At 37.1% G+C, this 26,869-nt stretch overlaps 1 protein-coding gene across 17 annotated transcripts in view; it reads left to right on the plus strand.

Moving 5' to 3' along the window:
- The window catches only part of ROBO2 (roundabout guidance receptor 2), a 456,391-nt gene that overhangs the window by 304,473 nt on the left and 125,049 nt on the right, over positions 1-26,869 (plus strand). For all 17 annotated transcript variants that reach the window (XM_071755874.1, XM_071755885.1, XM_071755823.1 and 14 more), the window contains exons 3-5: positions 6,216-6,373; positions 8,264-8,384; positions 17,344-17,482. In XM_071755874.1, the coding sequence (XP_071611975.1) occupies positions 6,216-6,373; positions 8,264-8,384; positions 17,344-17,482 (418 nt within the window). The remainder of the gene's footprint in view (positions 1-6,215; positions 6,374-8,263; positions 8,385-17,343; positions 17,483-26,869) is intronic.

The following is a 26,869-nucleotide window of genomic DNA, read 5'->3' on the forward strand; positions in this document are numbered from 1 at the left end:
TGAGGCTTTTGAAGATTTATGGCAGATGGATAATGAGATTGCTGACTGTTAACTGCAGTGTTCAAAATTGTTGGTGGAAGGAAGCAGGAGTTTAAGAAAGAGAGAAGGTTATTGGGGATTCATTGCAATGAAGACAGGTGATAGAAGTTTGTTTTCAATCAGGAAACCTAAACATAAATATGTTATGTTCCAAATTAGAAAAATCTTCCCTCTTCATGCTATCTAGTAGTCAAATAAAATCTTTGAGAAAAAAATTATGGAGATGTCAGATTGCATTCAAGTGAGCACAATGAATCACAAGAAAGTTGAGGACATTATGCAATTTTTCAGTGTTAGTGTAAGTATACTCAGGCTGTATTTCACGTGCTTAATTCAGCACAAATCATAGCCTTTAAAAAATCAGAAACAACTCATTAGTTGATGTCTGCAAAAACTATCCCTTTATACCTGTGTAATTGTGTAAGAGGGAAAATAGGTCAGCAGTTCCCTTAATTGAGTTAACTGTTGAAGACATTTCGAAGTCTGACTCTTGCAGAGTGCACTCCAAATAACAAAAAGCCTGTCTTCTTTCCTGACCTTTGTGCAGTCAGCTAATTGGGGTACACCTCCAAATGAAATTTAGAGGAGTGAAAAAAAAAACAAAACCAACAAATGGCTACCTCCCACTTAATCAATTTGGAATCTCTCTACTTACTTGTCAGTGTTGATTCAGGCACCTGATTTCTAACACTGCGATTCTCTGTTCACTTGGCTTAATAGATTCTGTGTTTAGAAGCCAGGGTGTCCAATTTCATGTTTAGACATTAATGCTCATCACAAAGTCCAAATGCGATACATGTCTGTACGTATGTGTATAAGCTGTTAGAAATTTCAGAGGATGTGTCAGAATGGAGTGGTTTTTTCCACATTTTGGCCCTTGCTGATGCCAGAGAATAGAAATCAAACTACCTTTAACTGGAAGTACTGAGTAGGTTATTGAGTTCAGAAGCACACGAAATACTGAGTGAGAAAAGGGATGAAGTTGAAGAAAGTTGTTGAATATGCATGGAGGAAGATTCCCTTTCTTTTGTTTCTTTATGGTAGTATCTCCCTGCTACTCTCTTCCTTACTTTGATTTCTAGGAACCCTACTAATCAACCATTGTTTAAGCTACTAGACTCTTTGAAAATCCCCCCGCAAATTAATGTCATAGGTTTGGGATGTAATTTTGAAGTAAATTCTGAGCATTCAGAGTTATGGTAAATTAGCCAGCATTCATGTCTTCTAGGCAGTATCCGTATCAGGAGGTAGGTGAAGGATGGGAAGGAAAACAGGAGGAAAAAAACCCATATAGTTCCTTGTCATCTTTTTTAAAAAAAAATATGGCAGCTTTTCCCAGTATGAGAATATGCAGAGGGAGCTCAGGAACTTCCTGAGAGTCTTGTGTGGGATGATTATCTCTGTTGTGGGTTTTTTTGAAATTTCCCTTAGAAAATATGGTGACAGAGGCAGTTGCTGAAACAAAGAGGTAAGGCAGCAGCCTCCCCAAAGTGTACTATTATTCTTCATGAGGAAGGTTTTCTCTGACTCTTGGTTTGTTGTTTGTTTTTGTTTTTTGTTTTGTTTTGCTTTTTTGTCTTCCCTCTCTTCATTTCAGCAGGTAGCATTTCAGCTTGCTCAGGGACTATTTCAGTAGATCAGACACATTAGCCAAGTTCTAAAATACCCCCCCTGCACCATATGCTACCTAAACTATAATAAGCCTTTAATCTGTCTGCTGCATGACATCTGGGCAGTTATTTGACATAATAGTTCATGTTGATTGTGAGTATCAGTATGTATCAGAGAAGTGCCAAAGCAGTGGTAGAGAGATGATGATTCAGAAAAATGCCTGTGAGGCAGTGCCTTGGGTCAGGGGAGACTTAGCTACATGTGGCAGGTGATCAGCCAACAGGGCTGTGTAAAATCTTCATATGAGAATAATATTATCTTGAGAAAAGCACAAAACAGAATAGGAGGGGAAAGATAAACTGTCAGGACCCAAGTTACAGAAGCACATTAATATTTACTCGATATCTCTTCGTACCCTCTAGTCAGCACGACAGATGTATCCGTGTTTTAAAACATTATCATTCATTGAAAGAGGAAAAAAAAGACAGTCTTTCTGTCAGTCCCATCCACAGTAATCTCAGATGTTTGCTGTGTGCACTGGGAGGAGGAGATGGAGAGCTGAGCACTGGTGGGAGAAGAATGCAATTATCCCAAGGCCTCCTGACAGGCATCCACTTCTTCCTTCCAGCTTAGCTGCTCTGACCACGGGCTAGGGGCTCGGGGGACATGGACCAGATTGAAAAAGTGGAAGCAGACAGATGGTTATTTGTAATCATCATGTAAATGTAAATCCTGTAAAAATGTTTTCTTTCTAAGGACCTGAAAGCTGTTGTAGTAGGAAGCAGGATTAAGGCATGGATATCTAGCCTGGAATAATTTTGACCCTGTCACCTTCCCTTCAGCCCATAAACATTGTGGCTTTATCTCCACTTCCTTTAAACAAACTGCTGGAGCCTCAGTTGTGGAAATTAATTCAGTTTCCATGCAATACCCTGAGTTTACGAGCATCAGTTTGACCGAAGCCTGGATTTGGGCCTAAGCTGGCAGGTGCTGGTAAGCAGTTGCCTTGGTAGCAGGGACTTCTTTTTTTTCCTCTCTCTCCCTCGGCCTGGCAGGTGCATGGCCTGCAAGTGTTTATCTGGGTGCTGCCGTGGTTAAATGTGCTTGCTTCCCGTGACTGTGCTGCTGGGTACCTGTTAAAGGCCATACAGGACTTTGCATGCCTTAAAGACTGGCGTGACAGCTCGCAGACATCTATCTTGTTTGAGCAGCGGCAGCTTGTTCCAGCTACAAAGAGACCTATCAAACTTTAATTAACTTTTGTCCCCAGCACCATTCTAGGCTGTGTGTATGGTATAGCTGTCCTTACCAGCTCTCCTTTCCCTGGAGCCTTTTCAGACAGTGAGGCGCAGCCACGCAGAAGCTTTTGCCCTTCCTGGGCTTTGTCGTTTGAAACGTGAGGCTGTTTGTGCTGCCATCAGGCTGGCAGAGGAGAGCAGGTCAGAGAATCATAGAATCATAGAATCAGCCAGGTTGAAAAGGACCTCTGAGATCATCAAGTCCAACCCTTGATCCACTACCTCCTCAGGCACACTAATAGTTTTTTGGAAGTACCCATGAAGTGCGAATAATTGGCTGAGGAATATTCTTGCAGCTCTCAACCATTTTTCTGTTTCACAGATGATTGTGCCATTAGATATGGTGGATGCACTAAACTGTGCTGCAGCTTTTCTATTTACTGTGCTAATAAGTGTGAACTCAACTTCCAGTTGATGCTCCTTTCCTCTGTAGCTTTCTGGAGTGGGACAGCCACTGGAGTGGGACAGCAGTTATCTCTAGTTTGTGCCCTGGTCTCTTCCTGAAAGCATCCTTTCTCTTCCCTGCTTCTTCTCCCTTGAGGTGTTGTTTAGATGTGCTGGGATGGCTGTGCTGATCAGATTAAAGACTATGCTTTGTATTGTAATTGTTATATTGCATTAAAAGCACTGAGTCACATAAAGCAGCCTGTACTCTCTGCTCTTTACCTTGTCTTTCTCTCTGCTTTTATTCTTTCTCTTTTCCTTCCTTTACCTGACTTTGTTTTCACTTTCCCTATACTTAGTATTCCTTCTCTTCCTCTGAGCTGTTTTCTCCCTTTAATTTATATTCCACACATTTTTCTCTTATCTTTATCCTTCTCTCCCTGCTTTATTTTTTTCCCTATTTCATTTTTCTCCAACCATTTTTTGTTCTTCTCCAAAACGCAGGATGCTTTTCATGGAAATAGTGAGATATATCTATTCAAGATTCGCATATGTGCTTTGGTACAGAGCAAGATTAAGTAAACCCCATAGCATCAATTTTGTCTTCCATTCAAGCCACATTTGCAGTAAGACTTGGGTAAAGGAATGTGATAAAATCAAATCACCTCTTAGCCTTATATTCTGAGGCTGATTGGAATGTTATACAGTTGCTGGGATGTTTCAGGGAAAGTTAATCTAATTTGCCATGTATCACCCCCAGAAACAGTATTTGTCAGCCTCATATAGCAGTGTAAAGTGTTCAAGGAAAATGCTATCCTTAATATTGCTTACTGGAGTTAGGAGTCAGGACTATGAAGTCATTATTTGTGGGATCTGATGATTTTCTGGGGATTTTCCACTGATGGGTTTGCACTGAAGTTCTGTCATCTTGCAAAGAATCAAGCCAAATAAAAATGATAATTTTTTTAGTATAATAATAATGGAAGAGGTTAATGTTTATCCATTTGCCAGTTGTATGAAAGAGGGCATAACACTGCCTAATATTTTTTTCTTCCTGCATATCATAGTGATCACAAAAACACATGACGGTGCTTCCTAAAATAGATGGTTTTGTTTGACTTTTTTTTCCCTGGTTCTTTCCCTGACGTTACTGTGTTATTAGCCTTCCTGATTTTGCAAAATTTTATAATGCCATATAGTCAATGGCCCATGATCTTCAACGTACTCTTCCTGTGTTGTGCATTGCATAAGCTATTTCTTCCATTTGATCTCCAAACTTTATATATTCTGTTTCTGTTAGTTTGATTTTTGTGAATCAAAAGGGTATGTGATTTTTGTTAATCAGAAATATTTTGAGGTTAGATTCTTTCATTATATGTTGGAAAAATGTATCAAGTGGCTGTGTCACCTAAGATGACTACAGGTTCTTACCAGAGCTGCATTTGTTGCCAGCTCTGTCCTGTCACTTGTTTCCAAGCAAGACCTGATCAGCAAGACCTAAATAGTCACTCATTTTTGTGTTAGGAATTCCAATTTCCTCTGTTTTCTGCCTGTGTATCCCAAAATGGGAAACACTAGAACTTACTTCATAAATAATTTTGAGTGCCACAAATATACAGTGCACTCACCTCAGCCCGTTCAGAGACCATTTCTTGTATGTATTAATTGTATTTTCTTCTGGCTTATTACAGAACAGAGAAGTATTCAGTTCCAAATGTTAAAATGGGGCACGTTTTATTAACATTGAAAGCAGTAAATTATCTCTGCTTATGAAATGAGACTGAGCAATTTCTGCTGAACTCTCCCTGACTTGCCCCTTCATGAGGAGACAATGTTTTCTAATTTCTCAGAGGGCCCTGGTTCCATTAAGGGTGAGAACTGTTTTAAAGCTCTAATGAAAGCCACACGTAGCTGAAATTCAAGGAGGGGAAATGCCCTAAATTCTATTTCAGTAGCTCATCTACAGCTATTTTCAGTTTTATGTTTATAGGAATGTCAATTAACCTAGAGATTAGGACACACATGGAAGAATAATGATGAAGTGGATGTCATTTTAGCACTCTGAAGCCAGCAAGTTGGACCTAATCCTTCTATAAAGAAGCTTGATTTACATAAGAAGCTGGCCTGTGTTGCCTTATTTAGTTTTTCAAACAGCTTGGTGATTTAAATGCTCTTTAGTTTCAATGTCATGGATCAGCACAGTTCAAAGTTGCAGAACCAGTAAAACAAACAAAAAACCAAACCAAACCAAAACCAAACCAAACCAAACCAAAAAACAGAAAAAAAAAAAAAAAAAAAAAAAAAAAAAAAAAAAAGAAGAAGAAGAAGAATAAAAAGAAGAAATAAATATGCTGGAATCATACTGCCATCAGCTTGATTTCTTTCACTCCTTTCAGAACTGATGATTACTTCAGTGTATATTTGGTGATAATAATAATAGTAATACAACTTTCAGGTGTAACTGCAGTTCAGTAATCACATCTTCATGTAACTTAACTTGAGATCCAGGCAAACCAGATATTAAACGTGTTGTATTCTGTTATGAAAAGAACTCCACATCAGACCTGCAGTGCTACTTTTGCAAGAATGGAAGTGACCCTATCCAGGTTAAAAAGAGTAATGGGTGCTGCAGATATTTCTAATTTAAATGAAGAGCAGTGTTCTTATCTGGAAATAAAAAAAATTCAATGGATAAAAGGTTATGCCTCACGACTTCTTTCATGAGGTCTTTTCCAGGAAATATAAGATACAAAGTCATTACCTAATAATAGTTGAGACTTTTTGTTTGTTTGCTTAATAAACAATACATATGCTTTTGTTTTTTTCCCCCATTACAACGTCGTCACTTCTAGTAATTTTTTAAATTCTTCTTTCCCTCATTAGTGCTACGGGACGACTTCCGCCAAAACCCAACAGATGTGGTGGTGGCAGCTGGAGAGCCTGCCATATTGGAGTGCCAACCCCCTCGTGGGCACCCTGAGCCCACCATCTACTGGAAGAAAGATAAAGTCCGTATCGACGACAGGGAAGAGCGGATCAGTGTGAGTACAAGTCAGTTGGTTGTCTATAAACACCAGGCCCACACTGAAGCCTTACAGCTGAGTGCAGAAGAACTCAACAGCTTTACAGCCTTTCCTGTAGAGATTTGGTGTTAGTCTTGGCAGTTTGCCTCTCTGAGCTTTCCCAAATGGGATGGGATTTTCTTCTTCTCTTCTGGTTTTGGTCTCCAACTTGACCTTCTTGAGGCTTGGTTGGCATAACTAGTGTAACTCAGATCCATTAGAGCATCAGATTTAGTCATGTAAGGTGGATGTAAGGACTCAGTGGATGTCTTTGAGTGATTTAGCCTTTTCTAGTTCTCAGTTCAATGAAATGAGATTATCAGACCTTATATCAGAGAGGTGTTTTAAAGATTAAATCCATCATACCTATGAGATACACGAATACTCCATGGGAAAAAAACAGCAGGTTGGGATGACATTAGTAATGTTGTGTTTGGTTTAGTAATTGGGATGTATAATCTAAATAAAGGCTGAACTTACACTCTAAAGAATGATAGCTCCTGAACAGAAATACATAATGGGCAAATGAGTAATCCTGGGAGAATTTTGTGGCAGTTCATTCCATATACCAAAAGAAAATGGATCCAGCAGAAATACGTAAATTATCAAGTAACTAGAAATTGTATATAGTATGTGCAAGCAAATAGGATAAAATAAGTGTCCTGGAATGTATTTAATTCTTGATTTCTAAATGCTTAGCTTTTTAGTATTTATATTCCTCCAATGGAGTTTTATACTTTACTTTAAAGTAATGGTGTGGAACTTACTCAGTGCTGACTGCATTCAGTATGGAGGGACTTTTTACAAGGTTATGTAGTGATAGGACAAGAGGTAATGATTTTAAGCTGGGAGGGGGTAGATTTAGCTTAGACATTAAGAGGAAATTCTTCAGTGTTGAAACACTGGCACAAGTTGCCCAGGGTGGTTCTGGATGCCTCATCCTAGGAAGCATTCAAGGCCAGATTGGATGGGGCTTTGAGCAACTTGGTCTAGTGGGAGGTGTCCCTGCCCATGGCAGGGAGGTTGGAACTGGATGATCTTCACGGTCCATTCCTGCTGAACCCAATCCATGACTCTGTGATTCTATTAGGAATCTTGTTTGTTTCTTTGAATGTCCAAGGAAGTATTTCAGGCTAAACAGTATAAGTGATTGCTATTTGTGGGCCAGTCTGTCTGATAGAAGGAAGAGTGGCAGGGAACTGGTTATCATTCCCTGACTCTCAAGTTTCTTTGTCAACATTCCTAGTTTATTCTGAATCACCTCAGTGTGTAACTTTTTACACTCTCTGTAACTTTAAAAGCTGCAAATTGCTTACTTTATTTCTTTCAGCTACTTTCCCCTTACACTCTGTAAGAACTCTTTATAGCTAGGAAAATGTTATGTCTTATGGGAATCATGTGAATACTCAGCTTGGGCTAGATTCAGTCTATTTGCTTCAAGGAAAAGGGTAAATCTATTGTAACCAGTGAACAAGGAAACTGTTCAGAAAGCAGAAAAATTAACTAATAAAACTAAGTAAAATTGCATCTTTCTTAAGAGGGATGTCACAGGTGTTTATATTATCATGCAAGAAACACAAGCAGTCTTCATTGCCAAAGAGACAACAAGAAATGTAATTTTGAAATGGAAAGCACCTAATGATAACTGAAAAAAATTACATATGCTTAAAGTCAGTCAGTAAAGTAAAATGTGTACTAGAGCATCTTGAAGATATTTAGGTATATAGAACTACAATTTTTAAACAATACATATATTAACAAACAAAACTTTTAAATGTCTTAGTGGTGCAACCGGTTGCCTAGATGGTAGCTTTTATTATCATCTTTTGTTTATCTGAAGTTAAAAATATATTCCTTGTTTTGAAACAGATACGTGGTGGGAAGCTGATGATCTCCAACACAAGAAAAAGCGATGCTGGGATGTACACTTGTGTTGGAACCAACATGGTGGGGGAGCGAGACAGTGATCCAGCAGAGCTGACTGTCTTTGGTAAGGCAAATCGAGTTTTTGTTTTCTTTTCTTCTCTTTTAACTTCAAATGTCATACACTGAATTGACCTGGGTGAATCATCAAAGTATGAGCCAAAACAAGGTTATCAAAACACAATAGTACTGCTTAATGGTACTGCTTAAGCTACATTTCACAGATTCTGAAGCAGACCAAGTTGCAAAGGCTGTGATTTATAATTATGCATCTGTGATGGCTCAACATTTTCCTTCTAGGAGTAGAGCTTCAATCTAATTGGAGGTCCTTAGTGATATGCATACACTCAGAGGCTGTAATGCACAACATAATTCTCTCCCTCACAAAACTGCCAAATGTAATTAAGCCACTTCTAATACAGTTGACAATGCCTGCTTAACAGAGATTTGGACAAGCATTGCCTATTTAACTAATTCCTTATTCCTGTGGGTCTGTGGAATCAAACCTTTATAGGAGAGCACAGAAGAACTCAATTGATCAGTAAGAAGTCATTGGAGAAAATCCAAAATCAACTTTTTCAATACAAAGAGATTCTTCTGTCATTTGTTTTTTAACGGGCATGAAACAGCTTTTCATCCTGTAAGACAGTGCATCATTTACGTTCTTTGGTTACTGAATCAATTAAAAAATTGATAGGTTTCCTGTGTGAAATTGCTTCCAGACCTGATGAGGGAGGCAAGAAGTTGCTGGGAGCATCTGCCCTATGCTTGGAATCTTGATCAAGAATAGAGTAATACTGAATTAAGAGCTGGATCCATCCTGCTAACAACTGGATAAATAGCTGCAAAATCCTGTTGTGGTGCACCCCATAGTCATGGCATTTCTATTCAGCATTAGCAGTTGTTTTGTAGGAATTGGTCAAGAGGTTTTGAGCAAATGAAAGAATATCAAAAAGGAACAAGCCCCTCACTGCTAAAGAAAACTTACATACACAAAAGAGAAAGATAAATAGTGTTAATTTTCTCTCCTGCTGAATCTCCTTGATATGCTTGAAACAGTACCAAAATTCCAAAGACAAGTGCTTGTAATTCCACTATGAGTTTCTTTAGAAATCCTAAGGTGCTTCCTGAAGCAGGTGCTCCTTATTTTTTCACCTTGTGCCTCATACAGTGCACTGGAAAACCCAGTCACACGTACTATCATCCGTGTTTGCATGTATGTGCAATTGAACATGTGTTTGTCAGCTTTAGGAAAGCACTATGGGATTCCCCAAAGACACAGAAAAGTTTGTGCTAGACAAGATCCTTGAGCTACTGAGGACTTACTGCTCTCCAGCATTACAAGACTGTAAAGGCATTTACTCCACCTAAATTTCTTGTGGATTCATGAAAGCATATGACTTTTGAAGAATTAGTATACCTTGCAAAAAACCCACAGAAAGGATCCCTATCAAATTATTATGTGCTTTGCAGTCAATCTGTTGAAGTTGTGCCTTTATACAGATGTAAAAGAGACAAGATCTATCTTCTTCATCAGTTTAAGTACTGATAATCTCTGGTAATACTCCCTGTGGATAGCAAGCAGATTGCAGTCCTAAACTTCAAAGCTTTAAGAAATCCTTAAGAAAATAATATGTTAAAAAGCATTGAGCTGTAGGAATTAAAATGAAAACATGCGTATAATTTCAGATCCTGCAGAGCTACAGTAAGTATTAGGTTTGTCTTGTTATGTAAAATATTACATAGCCAATTAGAATATTCTGATTTTTTTTACAGGATTTAATCATAGCAATCAACCGTAAAATACAATCACGGCCTATTTTATGAATACTGGACAAAATCATCAATACATGAAATTAGATGTTTTAATTCTTCATAATTGCATTAAACTAGCTAAAGAAAATTGTATTTAAATTTCCTTTTCTATCTGTGCATCCTTCTATCTAGGTTTCCCCTTCTATAGAGGTATTCCCTTCTCATCTTCCTTTTTGCTCTACAAGAATGGCATGCAGAAAGCAGCCACTCAGGTTATGATCTGCAGTTTGACAAGATTGTTCAACTATCTTGTGCCCATTTTCTGGCTGCCACCTGTCCCTGAAGCTCTATGCTGCTGGTACAGATGTGTCCATGTTAGTCCCAATCCACTCTACAAAAGGAGGTGGTTGGCTTGGCTTTGCCTTCCTCCAGCAGAATAGTTGCATTCTGTTTCTGGACTCTGGCACAGCTTGTGTTTGTGCACAGTGCACTGGAGATCATTATCCATGATATTTCCAGGAAATAATGTATCTACTGGACAGTCCAATCAGTCTGAGCATGCACAATAAATCCAATAAATAAAGCAACTCTGGGAAACATCAGATTGGCTGTGCATATTGACTTTACTGAGCACAGGCAAAACCATGGATCATCTGTTAAGTCCACAGCCTTCCTCTAATATGACTCATGGTTTGAGAACCATGGCAATAGTTCAGCTGTTGAGAAAAATATGCTAAAAATATCATAGTACCTGTATGTTATTAATTTGCCCAAGTTTAACTGTTTTGAAAATATTTTTAAATGAGCTTTATAGTTGAAATAAAGATATCTTAACTAATGAATTAGAGAATTTAATAAAGTCTTTGTCAAGTCTACTCTGGTGCTGATTCTGGAGAGTAATTTGTATGAATTAGCTGAATTTGTATGAATTAGTTTTAATATCTCTATTCCTTTTCCAAATAACAAACCCCTGAACCCTTTCCATCATGTGAAGGGAGCCTTAGTTAAAATGCTACTCTGTAGGAAAATGAAATGTTTTATAATAGATCTCAAACCTTTCCAGGAGTCTGCCATTTGCTACTTTTGGCTTTGCAAGTTTCTTCTGTAATACCTGAAATTAATTTCTGCATGTGACTTCTGACAGATCTCTTGCTTCCTGTTCAGTAAATTTAGATTGAGGCATTGCTTCTGGGAAAAATGAGTCATTGTGGTGGTAACTGATAGCCTGAGGAAACAGCATGGAAACCTAGAAGATTACACCTTTCCTGAGTTAAAATAATAAATAAAATAAAATGGGCAATAAGAACGTTGGAAAGAGTAGGAAGAGAAAATTAAAGTTTCCCTTGTGCTGGATGCATCTACTCAGCTGGGTACCCATTTAACAGCCTTTGCTGGGAGATGGGGATAATACATGTAGAACTTCCACAAAACAAGTAATTTTTCTTTTCAGCCCCATCTGCATAGGAAACATAGCCTTTAGGCACTACTATAGCATACTGTTAGTGTCAATGCAGATTGCATTTTTTTTCCCTGATCGTGATACTTCTACCAGTGGAAAGTTGCCAAACTTTAACAGTAAAATTTCATAAAAAAACCTGATTATATTAGCAGTACTTCCAAAATTATTCCTGTGTTTTGAATAGTGACAATGATGCATTACATTTTGTCAGTCTTCTCTTTCAAGCACTCCTGCTAGTTTTTGCCTTTGTGAGATGCCAAGGTGTAACCTTGGGAGTACAGCAAGAAGACAGAAGTGTAAGTGATATAAATTAGGTTTATTAGCTTGTGCTTGGGGTCATAACCTTTGTCTTAAAAGAATTAAACAAAACAAACAATGTCATTCCAATTTATAAGGAAGCTTTGTTTGTAAAAATATGTTACAGAGCCCAAAATGAAATGAAGTAAGAATGACTCCTTAAATTCACCGTTTAAAATTTTGTGATGCTACTGCACAGTTCTCAGATAAGTTTTCAAGTCGTTTTAACTATTGCAGACTCATTTTTATTCCTTTGGACTGAAAATGGTGTTTGAAGAGAATGTACAAAGGTGTATCTTGTATATTGATTCTGAAGCTCAGGGAAATCAATGAAGGCCTTAATATATCAACTTCAAGAGGCTGGCATGAAGCAGTGGAAAAAGATATATTTAGAAGACCCTTAAAAGAATACAAACCATAACTAAGAAGAGTAAAAAAGTGCCTTAAAAGACATATTAAAGATTGTTTTGGATTATTCTTTTATTTTACCTTTAATACCGGAACGTTTTTTTAGCTAATAAGGTCCTGTGGGATGAAGAAGTATTTTCGCGTGATGCGTGAAGGAGTATTTGTGTTTGATGTTCCTAGACATTGTAAGGCTGAAAGAGATACCTTAGTTATAGAAACAGTATACTATAATGACATGATGTTAGAGGAAAAAATCAGAAAATGCCTTGGTGAAGGCATTGAGCCCCATTTTACTTTCCTGAGCTCTGCCTATTTGGAAGGCCTTATGTCTTGTCCTATTGTATCTTGGAAATTAGTTCCATAAGCTTTCCCAGCTTCATGGAAAATCTAGCAAAACTGGATATTCATTCACAGTTCAAGACAAAGAAATTGGTAGTGTGTGTTTTGCCCTTCAGAGCAAAGGTCTTCCTATTTATCTTGAAATCCTTATATTTCCAACTTGTAATGTACTTGTGGCAGTTATTTGTTGACAGTATCTGTTATCCACAGATACTTGACAAATTGTAGCAGGATAATGATATGGCTGTTAAAAAAGGATGTGATTTGGTCTCAAGTCCATACCTAATGCTAATTACCTTATTCAGTAAAAACTGAAATTAACATAGTTGTAGAACCATATAAAAGGGGAAAAAAAAGTTAACAATTGATAAAAAACCATTCTATTTTATTATCATGTTCATCTTCACTGTGCTTTGTGCTGTTACTGTGCAAACTCATTGCATATTGGTTACTGCTTAGGGTGTACAAGTTTGCAATGTCTACACAAGTGTTTTTTCTCAAATGAAAAATGGAACTACTCTCTAAAAAGAGACAGTAGAAGAATGTTTTTAAATATCAAGTCATCTGCTTTTGCCATTGCATTTTCAGTTATTGGACCAACATAGGTAAATTTAGTGTGATCCTGTTATCCTCCTGTTCTCTTCTTCATCTTCATTTTTGGCAGAGAGCTTTACTTATCCAGATCACGTTTCAGTTAATGAAGTATCTATGCTATTGACAGCATTCTGAAGTGGAACTTAAAGCTATCTATTTTTTTTTTCTTTATATCAGAATTCTGAAGTGAAAAAACCCTTTTATTTTTAACTATTTGCTGTTAAATCCCTCCCCAAAGCCACTTATTTTGTGTTTAATACTGCTTGCTAGAAAACAAAAACATTTTTTTTTCACATGCTGTCTTTTCAGCAAAGACAGAGAAACCGGTTCTAAATCAGATTGAGCCTCTACATTATGGGCACCATCAAATCCTTCACTCTAGCAGTTGCCTCAGCAGAGAAAATATATTAAGGTAGTTACGATCATTTTAATTAGATTGAGGTCCTGTATATGGCTGTCTAACTTTCTGAGGAACAGAGAAAGGGCAATAATACATGTGAAGGTCATCTCAGCCTCTCTAACAAACTGGGATACTCAGACTAATTGTTGAACAGAGGAAGAAATGAGCTCTAGGGTGAACTTCTGTCAGCACCCAAAGCAAGAAAAGAATTTTCCTCCGTTGCTGCTTGTGACCCATTCCTGTGGTCATTCTGGCAGCACATATCTCAAGCAGTGCAACAGATTGTAGGTGTGTGTCCAGATTGCATTAACAATTCCCTTTTATTACGGCGAGTGAAGTTTATTCTGAAGTTATAAAGGTCACCCTCGTAATAGCACGACTGGTTGACATGACATATAACCATGACCTATTTTATAGTTCTCGTCAGAGGTTTTTAATATTCATCAAAGAAAGTCTAGGAAGTGGGTATTTTATTTACTCAGTGAAAGCTTATAAAATAACTATATTAAAATTAATATATACATCCATGATTTTAATTTCATTCTCTTGTTGGTTTTCAAATATATTGCGCTCTGGATGCTGATGACAGGGTTAAATTGTATTATGTTTAATTATGAGTCAAGACTTAATTTATTGGCAAACCATTTCAAAAGAAAAAAAATAATATTTTTTTTTTCAAGTTTAAGTCTCTAAATTTGACCTGACTGTGTGAAGAAATCATCTTTATTTAGCATGCTTGGGCAAGCAGCACTCTGTCTCTTGAGAGCTTAACATTGTAAGCAAGTTATGCAGGTGACTCAAATCCGGTTAATCTCACATAAAGAATGTTAATTGCATTGGCAATGGCATTCACTCTGATCACTTTATAGCTGTATAATTAGCTATTGGATGTATTTGAGGGATATTCTGAATGATACAAATACAGGAAACAGCATGCGAGATAACTTGTTCTTTCCCGACTGTAAAAAATAGAGATGGTGGAAAAATGGAAGTGGTGATTACTGGTATTTGTATGTGGCTGTGAACTGGGGTCTGTACGTACAAAGCTTTCTGCAGTTTGGAGCTGGAAGGAGTAATTGGAGGGAAGTGGGGAATTTGAACAAGAGGAATGGAGGAAGATTCTTGTCCTGAGAAATGCAGGTCTCTCATATTGAACAAGGGGGAACTAAAATTTGATAGGAAGTAGATGCAATATGCCAAATATCTAAATTTTTGCTTGTCCAAACATTTTTCACTAAATTTAGCCAATTACGCACCTTTCTAAAAAGAAAAACAAGAAAATTAAAGTAATCAATTCATATGCCAGAGACATCAGTTGGAATGAAGGTTTGAACAGTATTTTCCTGCAACTACACTGCATTTCTGCTGTTGTCACTCTCTTGGGATGATGCTTGGTTACCTCAACTGAGTTTTCTTTTATTAATGTTGTGGATGCTCTGTATCTGGGTGGCACAGAGAAAAGAAACTCCAATTCAAATGTAGTTCAGACACATAGTGGAGAGTTATTATGCTGTGAACTATGAAGAAGTGAGAGGCATGAATAGTGGGAAGGGAGACTGTACTTGTGATCTTTCTGGGTTCCAGCTGTGAAAAGAAATATTCTGGGCTAGGAAGAGAGAAATTGGCTAAGGAAGCAGTTGGCAACTGGAAAGAGCTGGATATACCCAGTGGCTGGAACAAAGAAGGACATGAAGAACTGTCACAGGCTGACCAGGACACACAGGTGAAGTGTCCTGGTTTGAGCCAGGATAGAACTAATTTTCCCTCTTATAATTTCACTTCCAGCTAAGTCTCTTCTAAGTAGCTGTTCTTGCTGAATCTAACAGCAAGTTTCTCAGTCAGTGTCTGCTTCTAGGACTGAAAATGCTCAATGTTTATAGTTATGGCTGGAGAATGCAATGCAAAACCAAGGACACTGCTCAGTTCTGAGTGAAAAATCTCTGCCTGTTAAGCATTTTTTTATCTCTAAAAAGAGATCTGGAAAAACCTGGAAAAGTGATACAGATTCTTGAGCATGTCTGTTCTTCTACTGACAAAATAAGTTTTTCCTTGCCAGTAGTTCACCCTGATAGTATCATGGAATTTCTATATGATGCAGTCACTCATTTACATAATTATTAACAGGTGGTTTGGTGTTTCTTATTTTCTGACTTAAAACTCTGATAGTAAATGTGATGAACATTTTATCAGCTGCAACTGAATTCAATGGCAGATGAGCTTTCAACACAGCAAAAAAAAGTTTTGTTTAAAAAAAATAAACTGGCAGTTTTGTGTCTCAGGTTGAACATTAATATTTCATGGATATGTTTTACCATGCTTTCTTAGATCTCCATCACACTTCAGAGAGAAGCCATGAAAATAAGTGAATGTTTTATGAAGCATTAAGATAGGTGTAATGGAGGTCATGAGGAAATTAATAATTCTGTCTTTGAAGTGAAGTTTGAGTAGTATGACAGGAGGCCACCCACTAAATGGTACAACTAAAGCAAAAATATTAAACACCTGCTCATTATGAACACCAACAATCTGGAGATGTTTGGACAAAAAATAGGTGATCGTCTAATTGCAACCAGCCCCATAAAACATAAACAGAAAACAAGTGATTAAAGGGCATGCAGACAGCCTCAGCTCTGGTGCATCTGGCACTGAGGTACTGCATACTTGATTGTGCAACCTTATTAATGTTATTTGAATTTATTTTTATTATTTGGATAAAATAAATATGGGTAGTCAACCTATAAACTCAACTCTATAGTTACCAAGACAAACTGCCCCTGTCACAATCTGGTATTGCTTACATTTGTGTGAATTTTGAATTATTTGTAAAGTGACATCATACCCTTCAACTTGCTGCGAATGTAATGTTAAATGTAGTGTGTAACCAGTTTTAAATGTCTTTATAATAAATCCCTGTCTTGAGTGGAGATACTGCTTCATATAAACCCAGTCTTATAATGGTTTGACTAGCATAAATAATTTATCACAATAAAGTGTGGTATGGCTAGGAGAGGACAGAGTAAAATTTATGCAGTCTAAAGGCAACTTGGAAACTAACCCCAGTGACATCCTTTAAAATTAAATTACTGGTACTTTGAGTTTGTACCAGTGAAACTGAGATCAGATTGTGGCTCTGCATCTGCTTTTTAAGCAGGCCTGTACAATATTATGATGATTAATAATATTTGTAGCTGTGCAAGCTAACATAACAAGAGTAAACAGAATTTATTTTTTTAACCTTAATTTAGTTTTCCATGGTGAAGTTAGCAGTGGGGATCAGGGAAGCTCTGACCTCTCTACGGTGGTCCACAATTGCCTAAGATCCATTTTCATGTTCCTCCAAAGCATCAAGATCTAGGTTATTGCCAAAGAGAGGCTATCTCCTTTGGCAGCTCTTGTATCACTGGAGCAGGCAGAAGCTTTTTGATCATGCTTTGTGTATGCAGAGGCACAGAGCCAAAATTTTCTCATGCAAGGGCCTTGGAGCCTCCTCGGCTGCTGTGGCAGGTGGGCAGTCAGTGCTATCAGAGGCTTCCTCCTGGGGGCACTCAGTCCTTCCATGAGGGCCAGATGTGACAACAACCTCCTCTCCAGCCTGGCAGTCGTCTTCTGGGCTCTTTATGCACCTCATCAGTTCCACTTGTCTGAATTTGTGGAGATCAGCCTCCTTTTTTTTTCGTTTTGTCAATTGGTAAAAAAGAAAGAAAGATGCTTAAAAGTCTAAAGTGTTCATTTCAACTTGCTGACTCACTAAGGAATTTTAATGTCTCTTTCAAGAACGGCCCACGTTTCTCAGGCGACCGATTAACCAAGTGGTGCTGGAGGAAGAGGCCGTGGATTTCCGGTGCCAGGTGCAGGGGGATCCCACACCCACAGTCCGATGGAAGAAAGATGATGCTGACTTACCAAGAGGAAGGTAAGAGCAACATTCCTGTTCCTCATGCTTTCAAATTTCAGTTGTTGAGTAATGCTGGAATCATTCCCTACAACTTATTGTTTGTTACTTAACATTATTGCAAAGCTTTCCCATATTGCTGGTCTTTGATACTACAAAACCTCTTCCAGAGCCAGATGAGCAGGGAAACTCAGTCTGGGTTGAATTTTCCAGGTAATGGACTCTTGTGGAAGGAAGAAACGTGATGCATAGGTATTGTGAGGATGTGGGTATTCAATAAATTTGCTGGAGAAGAAAAGATGTACTAGTGATAGTAGCTTTCATAATAAAGTGCTTACACCTAAAGGGAGAAAACTTGGCTGGAGAGCTGTAAAAGCTGCTCTGTTGCACCAGGAGAACGAATTAGAAGCAGAGCATGTTGGGCTTTGCTGCCTCTTCGGCTCATGCCTGCTAAGTCTTGGAGAGAAATCTTTCTCTGGAGGAAACAAACAAAAAAAGCCCTAACAAAAAATAGCAGCTGAAATACAGAACAGGCCATTTGTGTTCAGGAAAGATTCTTTTAGTCTGGAACAAACATGAAGAAAATTCAAAACTGAGCAGGATTGACAGTCTGTCCTATATAAGAACATTATTTTATATTGTCTTCTTTCAGCTAACAGCAGAGTTTTGTCCTTGCTTTCTGTAACTCCCTCTAGTTTTGATGCTAAATCATTATTAGAGTAAAAAATCCTAACACACCAATAGTTCTCATAACAGGACTGAGACTCTAAGTCTCCATAAGCCACCCAACACTTCTAGCCCTGTGAGTCCTGATTCATTTTTGCACAATGCTTTTAATTTCAACAGCAGACATGAGTAGTGCCTATTTTTTAGTCCCCATCACATTTGGTTGTTCTTTTCCATCAGTGTTGCTTATTCCTGGAATGTTGCTGATAGAATATGAAGTGAGGAAAAAAAAAAAATCTAACTTTTCTGTTCTTCAGATTGGACAGCTTTAAACATTGGACTTTTCTAGGCTGTCCGCCAGTGCTGTTTCTGCTGCTCCAATCATGATCTTAAAAAAACCAGTAATTGCAGTGGTATTGATGGCTAATTTGTATCAATGTACATTGAGTCTGCTGTGAGCACACTACTAGACTGGGCCTGACTAAAACAAGTTAGACAGTGCTGTCTCGTTTCTTTTAATCCCAGCATGCTTTACATCTTCAGCCCAAGAAGATTAAAGATGTGGTAAGGCTGTTACCTGGCAGTTTTCATCTACTTGCTAAATATAACATTTAATGTAGCATATACTTTCATGAAAACTGATGGCAAAATTCCTCAGTGGTCTAGAAGTTGGTCATGTTTGCTTCTTGGGTTAATACCTTTTGTTTCTTAATATCCAAATTGTTAATAAGATATCAAAACTCAAATTGGACAATACTTGTTTAAGGTTCCAAATCCTCAGCTTTGTAATATGTCCTACATGAGCATGCAGTTCTTCATTAAATATATTAATGTAATAATACATAATCTGGAAAAAAAATCCATGTAAGTAGAGATATGTATGTATCTATACTACATTTTGAAAATAATTTTGTTACAAGTTAAAGCAAATTTCACATAGCTATGTGAATTTAAAGCAAAAATCACATATGTAATACATAAAATATTATTTTGAGGAGCAGACATTTGAATGGAAGGATGATTTTTTCTCTTTGCTATTTAGCTACACATTGCAAAGTAGTTTACAGTAAATACATTGTGACTTGTCTACTTCCAGGTCTCATAAGCAGAAGTAATTGGTGATAAACCAACAGTGCCTTTGATTAGGTTGCTTGATTAGGATTTTTTAAATTATTGTGTTCCTTTTTAGTGTATATTACTGTGAAAAACAGTACTCTGTGCTTCAAGATAACTTCTTCTGTTCATTCATTATATATTTCTAAGGAAGCAGAAATGTAACAGGAAGCATAGGAAGGGTTTTCACTGGACTTTTGATAAACTTGGAACGTAGAAAAGGAAAGCTATTTTTTTTCTCTGGATTTTTTAGTGCAAGCAGTAAAATTTGCCCAGGTATAGGGAGTATGAATGGATGGATGAGAAAATTTTAATATAGCACTTTTGCAAATTAGGAAGAGAATTGTAAGTTTTCCCTCCTTAATGAAGTAAGACATTTTCTTTCTTTTTTTTTTTTTTTTTTTTTCTTTGAGATAAAACTGAAATTAGTTTTCAGCTCTGAGCTCCTGTATTTTAGGCTTTTTAACATCTACAGGGGAAAATTAAACCCTCAAGGAATTCCCTTTGTTATTCTTCCTACTTGCATAAATCCTTCTTCTGAACAGATCTGTGCAGCTATTTGTCTTACAGCTTTCAATATCAATTTCCTGTTTCTACAGCTAAAGTTATTCTTTACACATCTGTCTGGGTTTTTTTCTTCAATAATTTCCTTTTGGCTTCATCCCTGGATTACAAGATGGTTATAGTAGATTACCTGTTTCAACAATTACTGCATATTTTTAAATGTGCTATTGTTAGTTCAGCTTTCACATGTGTCTCATTCAATGATGGCAAAGTGAGATGGACTGAATTTTTGCATGCATTTTGTTTCTGTAGTTTGCTCCTGGTGAATGCCAGAATCTGTGGTACTGGACCTAGGGTCTTTCAGAAATCCTTCTCTGTTTTTCCATGTTACTTCCTTTTAGCTTTTTTTTTAGTGACACGTGTCACAAAATAACAGTAATTTCTCACAATAATCACAGTAATTTCTTGTGTCAAATACAAATAGTATTGCTGCACCAATTGGTGTGTTGGGTAATAATTGAAAAATAATTTCAGACTATTAGAGTTTTAATTATAAAGGTCCCTGGTGAACTATAAGCATCTTCAGCTGCAATGTGATTGAATGAGAAAAAAAATAAAGCAACTTCTAAAGAAATTATGTTTGAAAATATGTCTACTTAAAAAGATTTAATTTGGCCACTTTGATGGATTCTCTATGAAACTAATGAGAAATTTATGACTAACCATGCTTTAAAACTGAAAACAAATGGGTATAAGTTTGTTTTCAGGGTGCAAGGCTTCATGCAAACTTTTATTTTTTTTTAATTGATGATCTAAAACAACTATGATAGTCTGTATTTTGCATTTAAAACTTGAAAGTGATTCTCATAGTGAAATTTTTCAAAATGCCTAGGAGAAATAGGTCTCCCTAGCAGCCAAGGGAAATGGCTTGTACAACATCCTGTAGACCTGACATAAGATTTAAAAAACTCTTGCATACATCATGGAGCTCTTCTGTGTATGGTTGGGCAGCAATTAAGAGAGTGATAAGAAGAAGTAGGTGGAAACTTATGTCTTAGGTCTCATGACTTATGTATGCTGTTTTCCTAGTTATTTTAGTGTTGTATGTGTTGTATTAATGAGTAAATTGAACTACTCACACTTGAAAATTCTTTTCAGACCCTAAACCAATCCCAGAAAATTAATCAGTTGCTATTAAAAATGTTGGTAGTACACCAACAGGAAGAAACTAGAGTGCAATGTGAAGCCTGGGTTGTGTAAAGCTTTTTTCCAGAAGCTGTCCATTTCAAATCAGTGACCTGTGACTGAAATGCATTGTGAATCAAGGGTAGAGGCGCATGGTGTATATTTTATTTTAATTGCTCTAAAAATTCAACCTCACATCATAGCTTCCACAGTACACAAAGGCTAGGGAATAGTTAATCAAGTATGACTCATGTCAAACTACTGGAGGGGAACAGGATATTTTAGGGTCATCAGTTCTGTGGCTTTGGCTGAAATATTAAGTTCACTATTTTATGAATAGGTTCTTTTTTCATTTTAACTGACACAAGGAAATGGCAAAAAAATTGTACTAAAGCAACTCAGACAATTGTGGGCGTGCATAATGACCAGAACCTATTGAAAATTCAATTAAAATTGTCTTTATACACAGGAGTCTGTTTCCAGCCACATATTCAGGTAGCTTTCCCTTGTTTGCATTGAAGAAATAAGATTACACTTTCCCGATAAGGAACTGATGGTCTCCTATGTGGTGAAGAGCTCAGTATGGCCTGGATCAACCTTTGATTCATCTGCTTTTTAGTGCTGGTAACAGGAAGAAAGCAATACTATTTGAGAGTCTCCAATGTGAGAGTGGCATATCTATGACTAGCGATTTAATAAAATTTGAATAAGGTTTGTACAGTGTTTCATGTCTTCAGATTTTCTACCGAAGCCGAAGAGAGCAGCTGTGTAGTCTGTAATTACATAGCAAGTCATAAGGATTTTTTTTTTTTTTTAGGAAGTGAAGAGATTTTCAATTACAAGTTAAAATTTATGACACACTATAATAACTGCTTAAACCTTTTAGTCAGAAGGAGCTAGCAGTGCCAGCTCTTTGGGAGAGTAAGGTTAGCTCAGCAAATGTATTTTTCAGTTGCCTTAAATGACTGAGTAGCAATCACATGGGCCTTTTTTTTTTTTTTTTTTTTTTTTTTGCATTTCAACCCAGAACAGCTGGTTTAGCTCAGTAAATACATCTTTAATGAAATTACAACCTGCTCTTGTAAGTTGCATTTACAGGCATTGTCTGATTAGATGAATATTGTAGTAGAGATGAAAAGTGGCAACTGCACCAGCACGAAGAGGTGTTTGTTTTACACGCCACCCACACAATGGGAGTGTAGGCAGAAAACCCAAGAGTGATGCTTCAGAATGAAAATGGTGTGTAGTTTACACAAAGTGTATTGCTAAGTGTTGAGAGATTGTAGGTTGTTAAATGAAACAGAGCAGTGACACACAGCAGTGAAAATCAAAAACACTACAGTAAACTTTCTTACTAAAACTTATTTGGGAAAATGCATTCCTAATTAACAGACTTAACTTATTCTAAGATGCGTTAGCTCCAAAAACAAAAGTCTGTAAAGACTTGCAATCTTTTAAAACTGGACTCTGTACTTGAAAAGTAATTTCATATACATAGCCTGAGCAGAAGTACTGTCTGCCACACTTCTGATAGGTGTGCATTTTCCATAAGTACTGTAATTTCTTTGCTTTCTTCATGGCTTCTTGTGAACTCAAAACTAAGGGTAAATGATGTTTTAAGAATATCTTAATGTCTTCTAGATATAAATCTTTGAAATGGATTTAAATGCAAGTGACAGCAAACCCTTAGACCAATAAACTCAGAAAAATTAATTCTTTTTAGAGGAGATCCAGAAAGGCCCTGATTACCAGATAAGATACCCTGGAGGCATTTAAAAGACATGTAGTGCTTAGGGACGAGGTTTAGTGATGGACTTGGCAGTGCTAGGTTAACAGTTGGACTTGATGATCTTAAGAGGTCTTCTCCAACCAAAGCAATGCTTTGATTCTGTGATTCTGATTTATGTGACTGCTTTTCTCCATGATCACAGGATAAGGCCCTGTAAACCAGAGAGACAGTAATTGAAAGAATAAACACGGTGCTACAGAATTCTATTTATATTCTGTGGATGGGAAAGTGAGGTATTTAACTACAACCTCCTCTAGATACAACCAAGGGGAGAATGACCTTTCAGTGAAATATGAGTTAATAACACTACAGCTCTGTGTGCTTTGGTCGAGTTAATCTATGTGCAGATTGTAACAAAATGCTGTCTAATGTGTATTGAAAATTAATTAGAGTAGAGTGTTTTTAGTAGTGTAATGGATATAATCTTTTGTTACATCAGCAAATTTCTGTTGCAATTAATAACAATTAATGGTTTTAAATAAAGCATTGGAGAAAAAGAATGTTTTTCATATTAGTTGTATCACATGTACTATTCATCACCTCTGGTTAGATCCAGTATGATTTGCATGCCCATCTTTTGTTTCCTACTCTAAAGCATCCAGGAGAGATTAAGTCCCTTTATGAGGACCATAGGGGAGAAGATTGGATGTTCTTAATAGGCTGTCAAAAGGAGATAGTGAAAGAAAGAGGTTTAATATGTTATTTGTATTCTTACATCTGGAGGGAGGGGAGATGGTTAGCAAAGGACGTTTTCTTGGGTTTAGTGCCGCACATGGCTGGCTCAGGGCAAGATGCAGTGCAACTTGCAGAGATTCCACACAGACTAACTAAAACCAGGAAGATTCCAGTGGAGTGCATCTTTTTAGCTCTTGTGTTGGATCATTTTAGGAAACTTTTCCTGTAAACCCAGATATATAATTTAGAGATAGACAAGTAATGAGGGACGAAGTGTTTTGATTGTTTTTGTATATAGTGTCAAGATGATACACTCCAGTGCTGGTGAGGTGCCCTCTCCTATTATTCTTTTAGTAGAATATCCCTCTTCTCTGACTGATATTTTGCCTCTCAGTGGTCCCTTCCTGTTCTGTAAGTGGCAACCTATATTCCTTACAGTTTTCTGAGGAATACATGGCCAAGTGAAAAGCGTAAATTAGAGTTTTTGACTTTTTAAATCCCTCAAGGCATGGCATTGAGTAACGTCCTGTAAGTGCATCATCTGCAGTTATGCCAGAGGTCTATAGTTTAGCCAGTAGTTATCTGCCATTCAATTTGAGTGAAATATTAAATGCTGTGAGCAAAAGTGTTAGATGTGTGTCTCTGCTAGGCTGATCAGAAGAGAAACAGTTAATAACATTGACATTTAAATTGGCTTCATGTTAAGTGTCAGTTCTCACCACAGAGCTGAAGAAGAGCTATTGTTTCAAGCAGTCTGTTTGCAGATGCATGAAAACAGTCTCCAGTTGCTTACTTAAGGGTCAAGGTCGGGAAAATAGCTTTATAACTCTGTGGACAGCAACCATAAAGGAATTGTATCAACTAGCAGTCTTGCCTACATGTTTTCTCTTTATGTTTTGTGAACCATTGGCGATCTATGAAGTGATCACTGATAGTGCACTTGAAATAGCTTTGTCACAAGATAATTTCTCCTTATTTATTCTCCTATTTAACATCTTTAAATTGTTAGTTTTCAGAGAGTTAATGAAGTCACTAATAGAGTTCTTTAATGTTTAATGCAAGTAGTAGTAACCAAAACCATGAATTTCTTGTATTTTTCTACTCGAAGAAGGGTGTAGTAACTAGCTGGTCTTGCAGGAAGGAGACCCAGGAAAACATAATGTAGAATTTCACTCAGAGTACTCATTCTAGTCCTTGAACCCTTCTGTGGTATCAGAAAAGCAGAGTACACTAAGTAAAAGCTTAGCAATCCCATAGTTTATATATTGTATTTATAAATTTTAAAATACTGACGTAGCCTTCTTCTTTGACTAGTATATAAAACAGTTTAAGCTCACTATTGTCAGTTTATTGACTATTACCATTATAGAATGGAAAAATAAAGATAGTTAACTATGCAGTTTTTATGTAAAATCCTCAAGAGAGAAGGGAGAGGGAAGCTGGTAGCTATGTTCAAGCAGTAATAAGATTCAAGAGCTCCGACCCCAGCTTCATTGATGCTACTGAAATGTCTGGCCTGAAGGGATTTCCTCTGCTTTAACACATTACATGCCTGCATAGGATATGGAAGCTGGAGTTAAAGAAAAGCCAACAAAACCAACAACAATCAAACAAAAACCATCAATGAAAACACTTCAAGTTTTAACCCTAAGAACTCTCTTCAATTCCTTTTGGTAAGGCCTATGTTGAGAATTACTTAATGTTAGCAAAATACACTTGTTAATCATATGACTTCTGGCTCAACTGTAATGTTGAAGGCAGTTTCATTAAAACATTAACATGACTTCATCTTTAATTATCACTTCAAAGCTTGTAACTGATTTGAAATACAGATTAGAAAATATTTCAGTTAGTTCTCTGACAAATTTATCATAATCATTCATCATGCTTAAGGCAAATAATAGTAGACAGGCCAACACAAATTCTGTTTATTTCAAACTACTCATAATCTGTGTTTTCATGTTAAAAAAAGATCCATCAAGCCATATTTAGTGAGTGCAAGATGCCAGTCTGGGCTCAGATGTTCTTGACTGTTTTCCAAAACTTGCAGCATCGTTTTAGTTTTTAAAAAAACATAAATGGAAAAAACCCTAGTATTTTGCTTTTCCTTAAAATAAATTTAAGTGGCCTGTGCTGAGCAGATAACCTTGAGAATCAAGGATGCTTTTCTGATGAATCAGTTTATGACATAGGCATTAATAATACAAATCTCCCCAACTGCCTGACAAATGTGCCTCATCTATGAGGGAAGGGACTACTTCTGGTGATAGGAGGATAGGTCTCCATGCCAAGTCATTACATGGTCTCTTAGCTCATACTTCCACCAACATGGCAGTTTTTAAAATGTGAAGCTGTGTCTGGAACTAAAATCAAATCAGAAGCCCATTTTGTGTAATTATCATGTGGTAATTCCATATGAGTACTTATCTGTGCATAGAGAGATGCTGAGGTAAAAGATGGAGCCTGAATTGGTTTAGAATTTACCAAGTCACTTATTCCCAATCATATATTTTCTTCTTAACTTCTGTTTGCTTCCAAATTATTTCAAAAAGGTTTACCAAACGTTGTGAGGTACTAGTTATGTGCAGTCACAAGTTTGTATTTGCATGTGAGAGTCGTACTGCGTAGTATTGTGCATCCAGGAAGCCAGTTAACACCATTTCCATGGGCACAGGAATGTTTTCACAGTGTTGGCCCAATGAGAGTAACTGTTGTATCCATTTTTTGTAAGATTTAGGCCATTTTTTTTAAATGCCTTGGCTTAAGGCATAGTGCAATGTTAGTGTGTGTTTTATATTGTTTAAATTGAGAGTGTCCACCATAAGAAATTACAAATAATTGGCTGATCACAAGCCATAAAACATTTTTGACTAAAGCAGAACCTGCTGCCACTATATTTCAAGAAAACCAAAACAGTCAACAGTAGCCTATATTGCTTAGTTCTTTTTTTGGTTTGTTGGAATAACGCCAGTGAACCAGTTTGTATGACTGCTTTCATATATGCCTCATGCCAAGAAATTCAAGGTAATGTCACATTGTCTTATACCTTGCTCTGGCATGAGTGGGGTAGCCAAAGAATAAATGGGAATCTGGACATGGAAATGTGAGTGGCAGCCATCATGTCAGCACCTTGGGGATAGCTCCCTGATAGCTTAATTTATCATAGCTGTAAGCCGTGTCTTAGAGCCAACTAGCAACAAGCAGCCTTGATTTGGGGGAGAAAACAGAGTAATTTGATACCAGTACCCACAAATATATATAGCAATGCTCTCTCTGTTTCTGATTCAGGTTTTTACTCAGAAAAGAAAACCAGAGGCTCCTTTATCTTTCCCTCAGAAATCTGTCTCTCACAAAGTTTCCTACTTCTGCTGATTATCAATGCATGAGAGAGAAGTGAAAAAACCTGCCAACATTTCTTGTAAAAAAGCTGGCCCTGGGAGTGGCTGCATGAGTGATGGGAATGGAAGCTCTTCATT

This window comes from Heliangelus exortis, chromosome 1, assembly GCF_036169615.1.
Source record: "Heliangelus exortis chromosome 1, bHelExo1.hap1, whole genome shotgun sequence".
Taxonomy (NCBI): Eukaryota; Metazoa; Chordata; class Aves; order Apodiformes; family Trochilidae; genus Heliangelus; species Heliangelus exortis.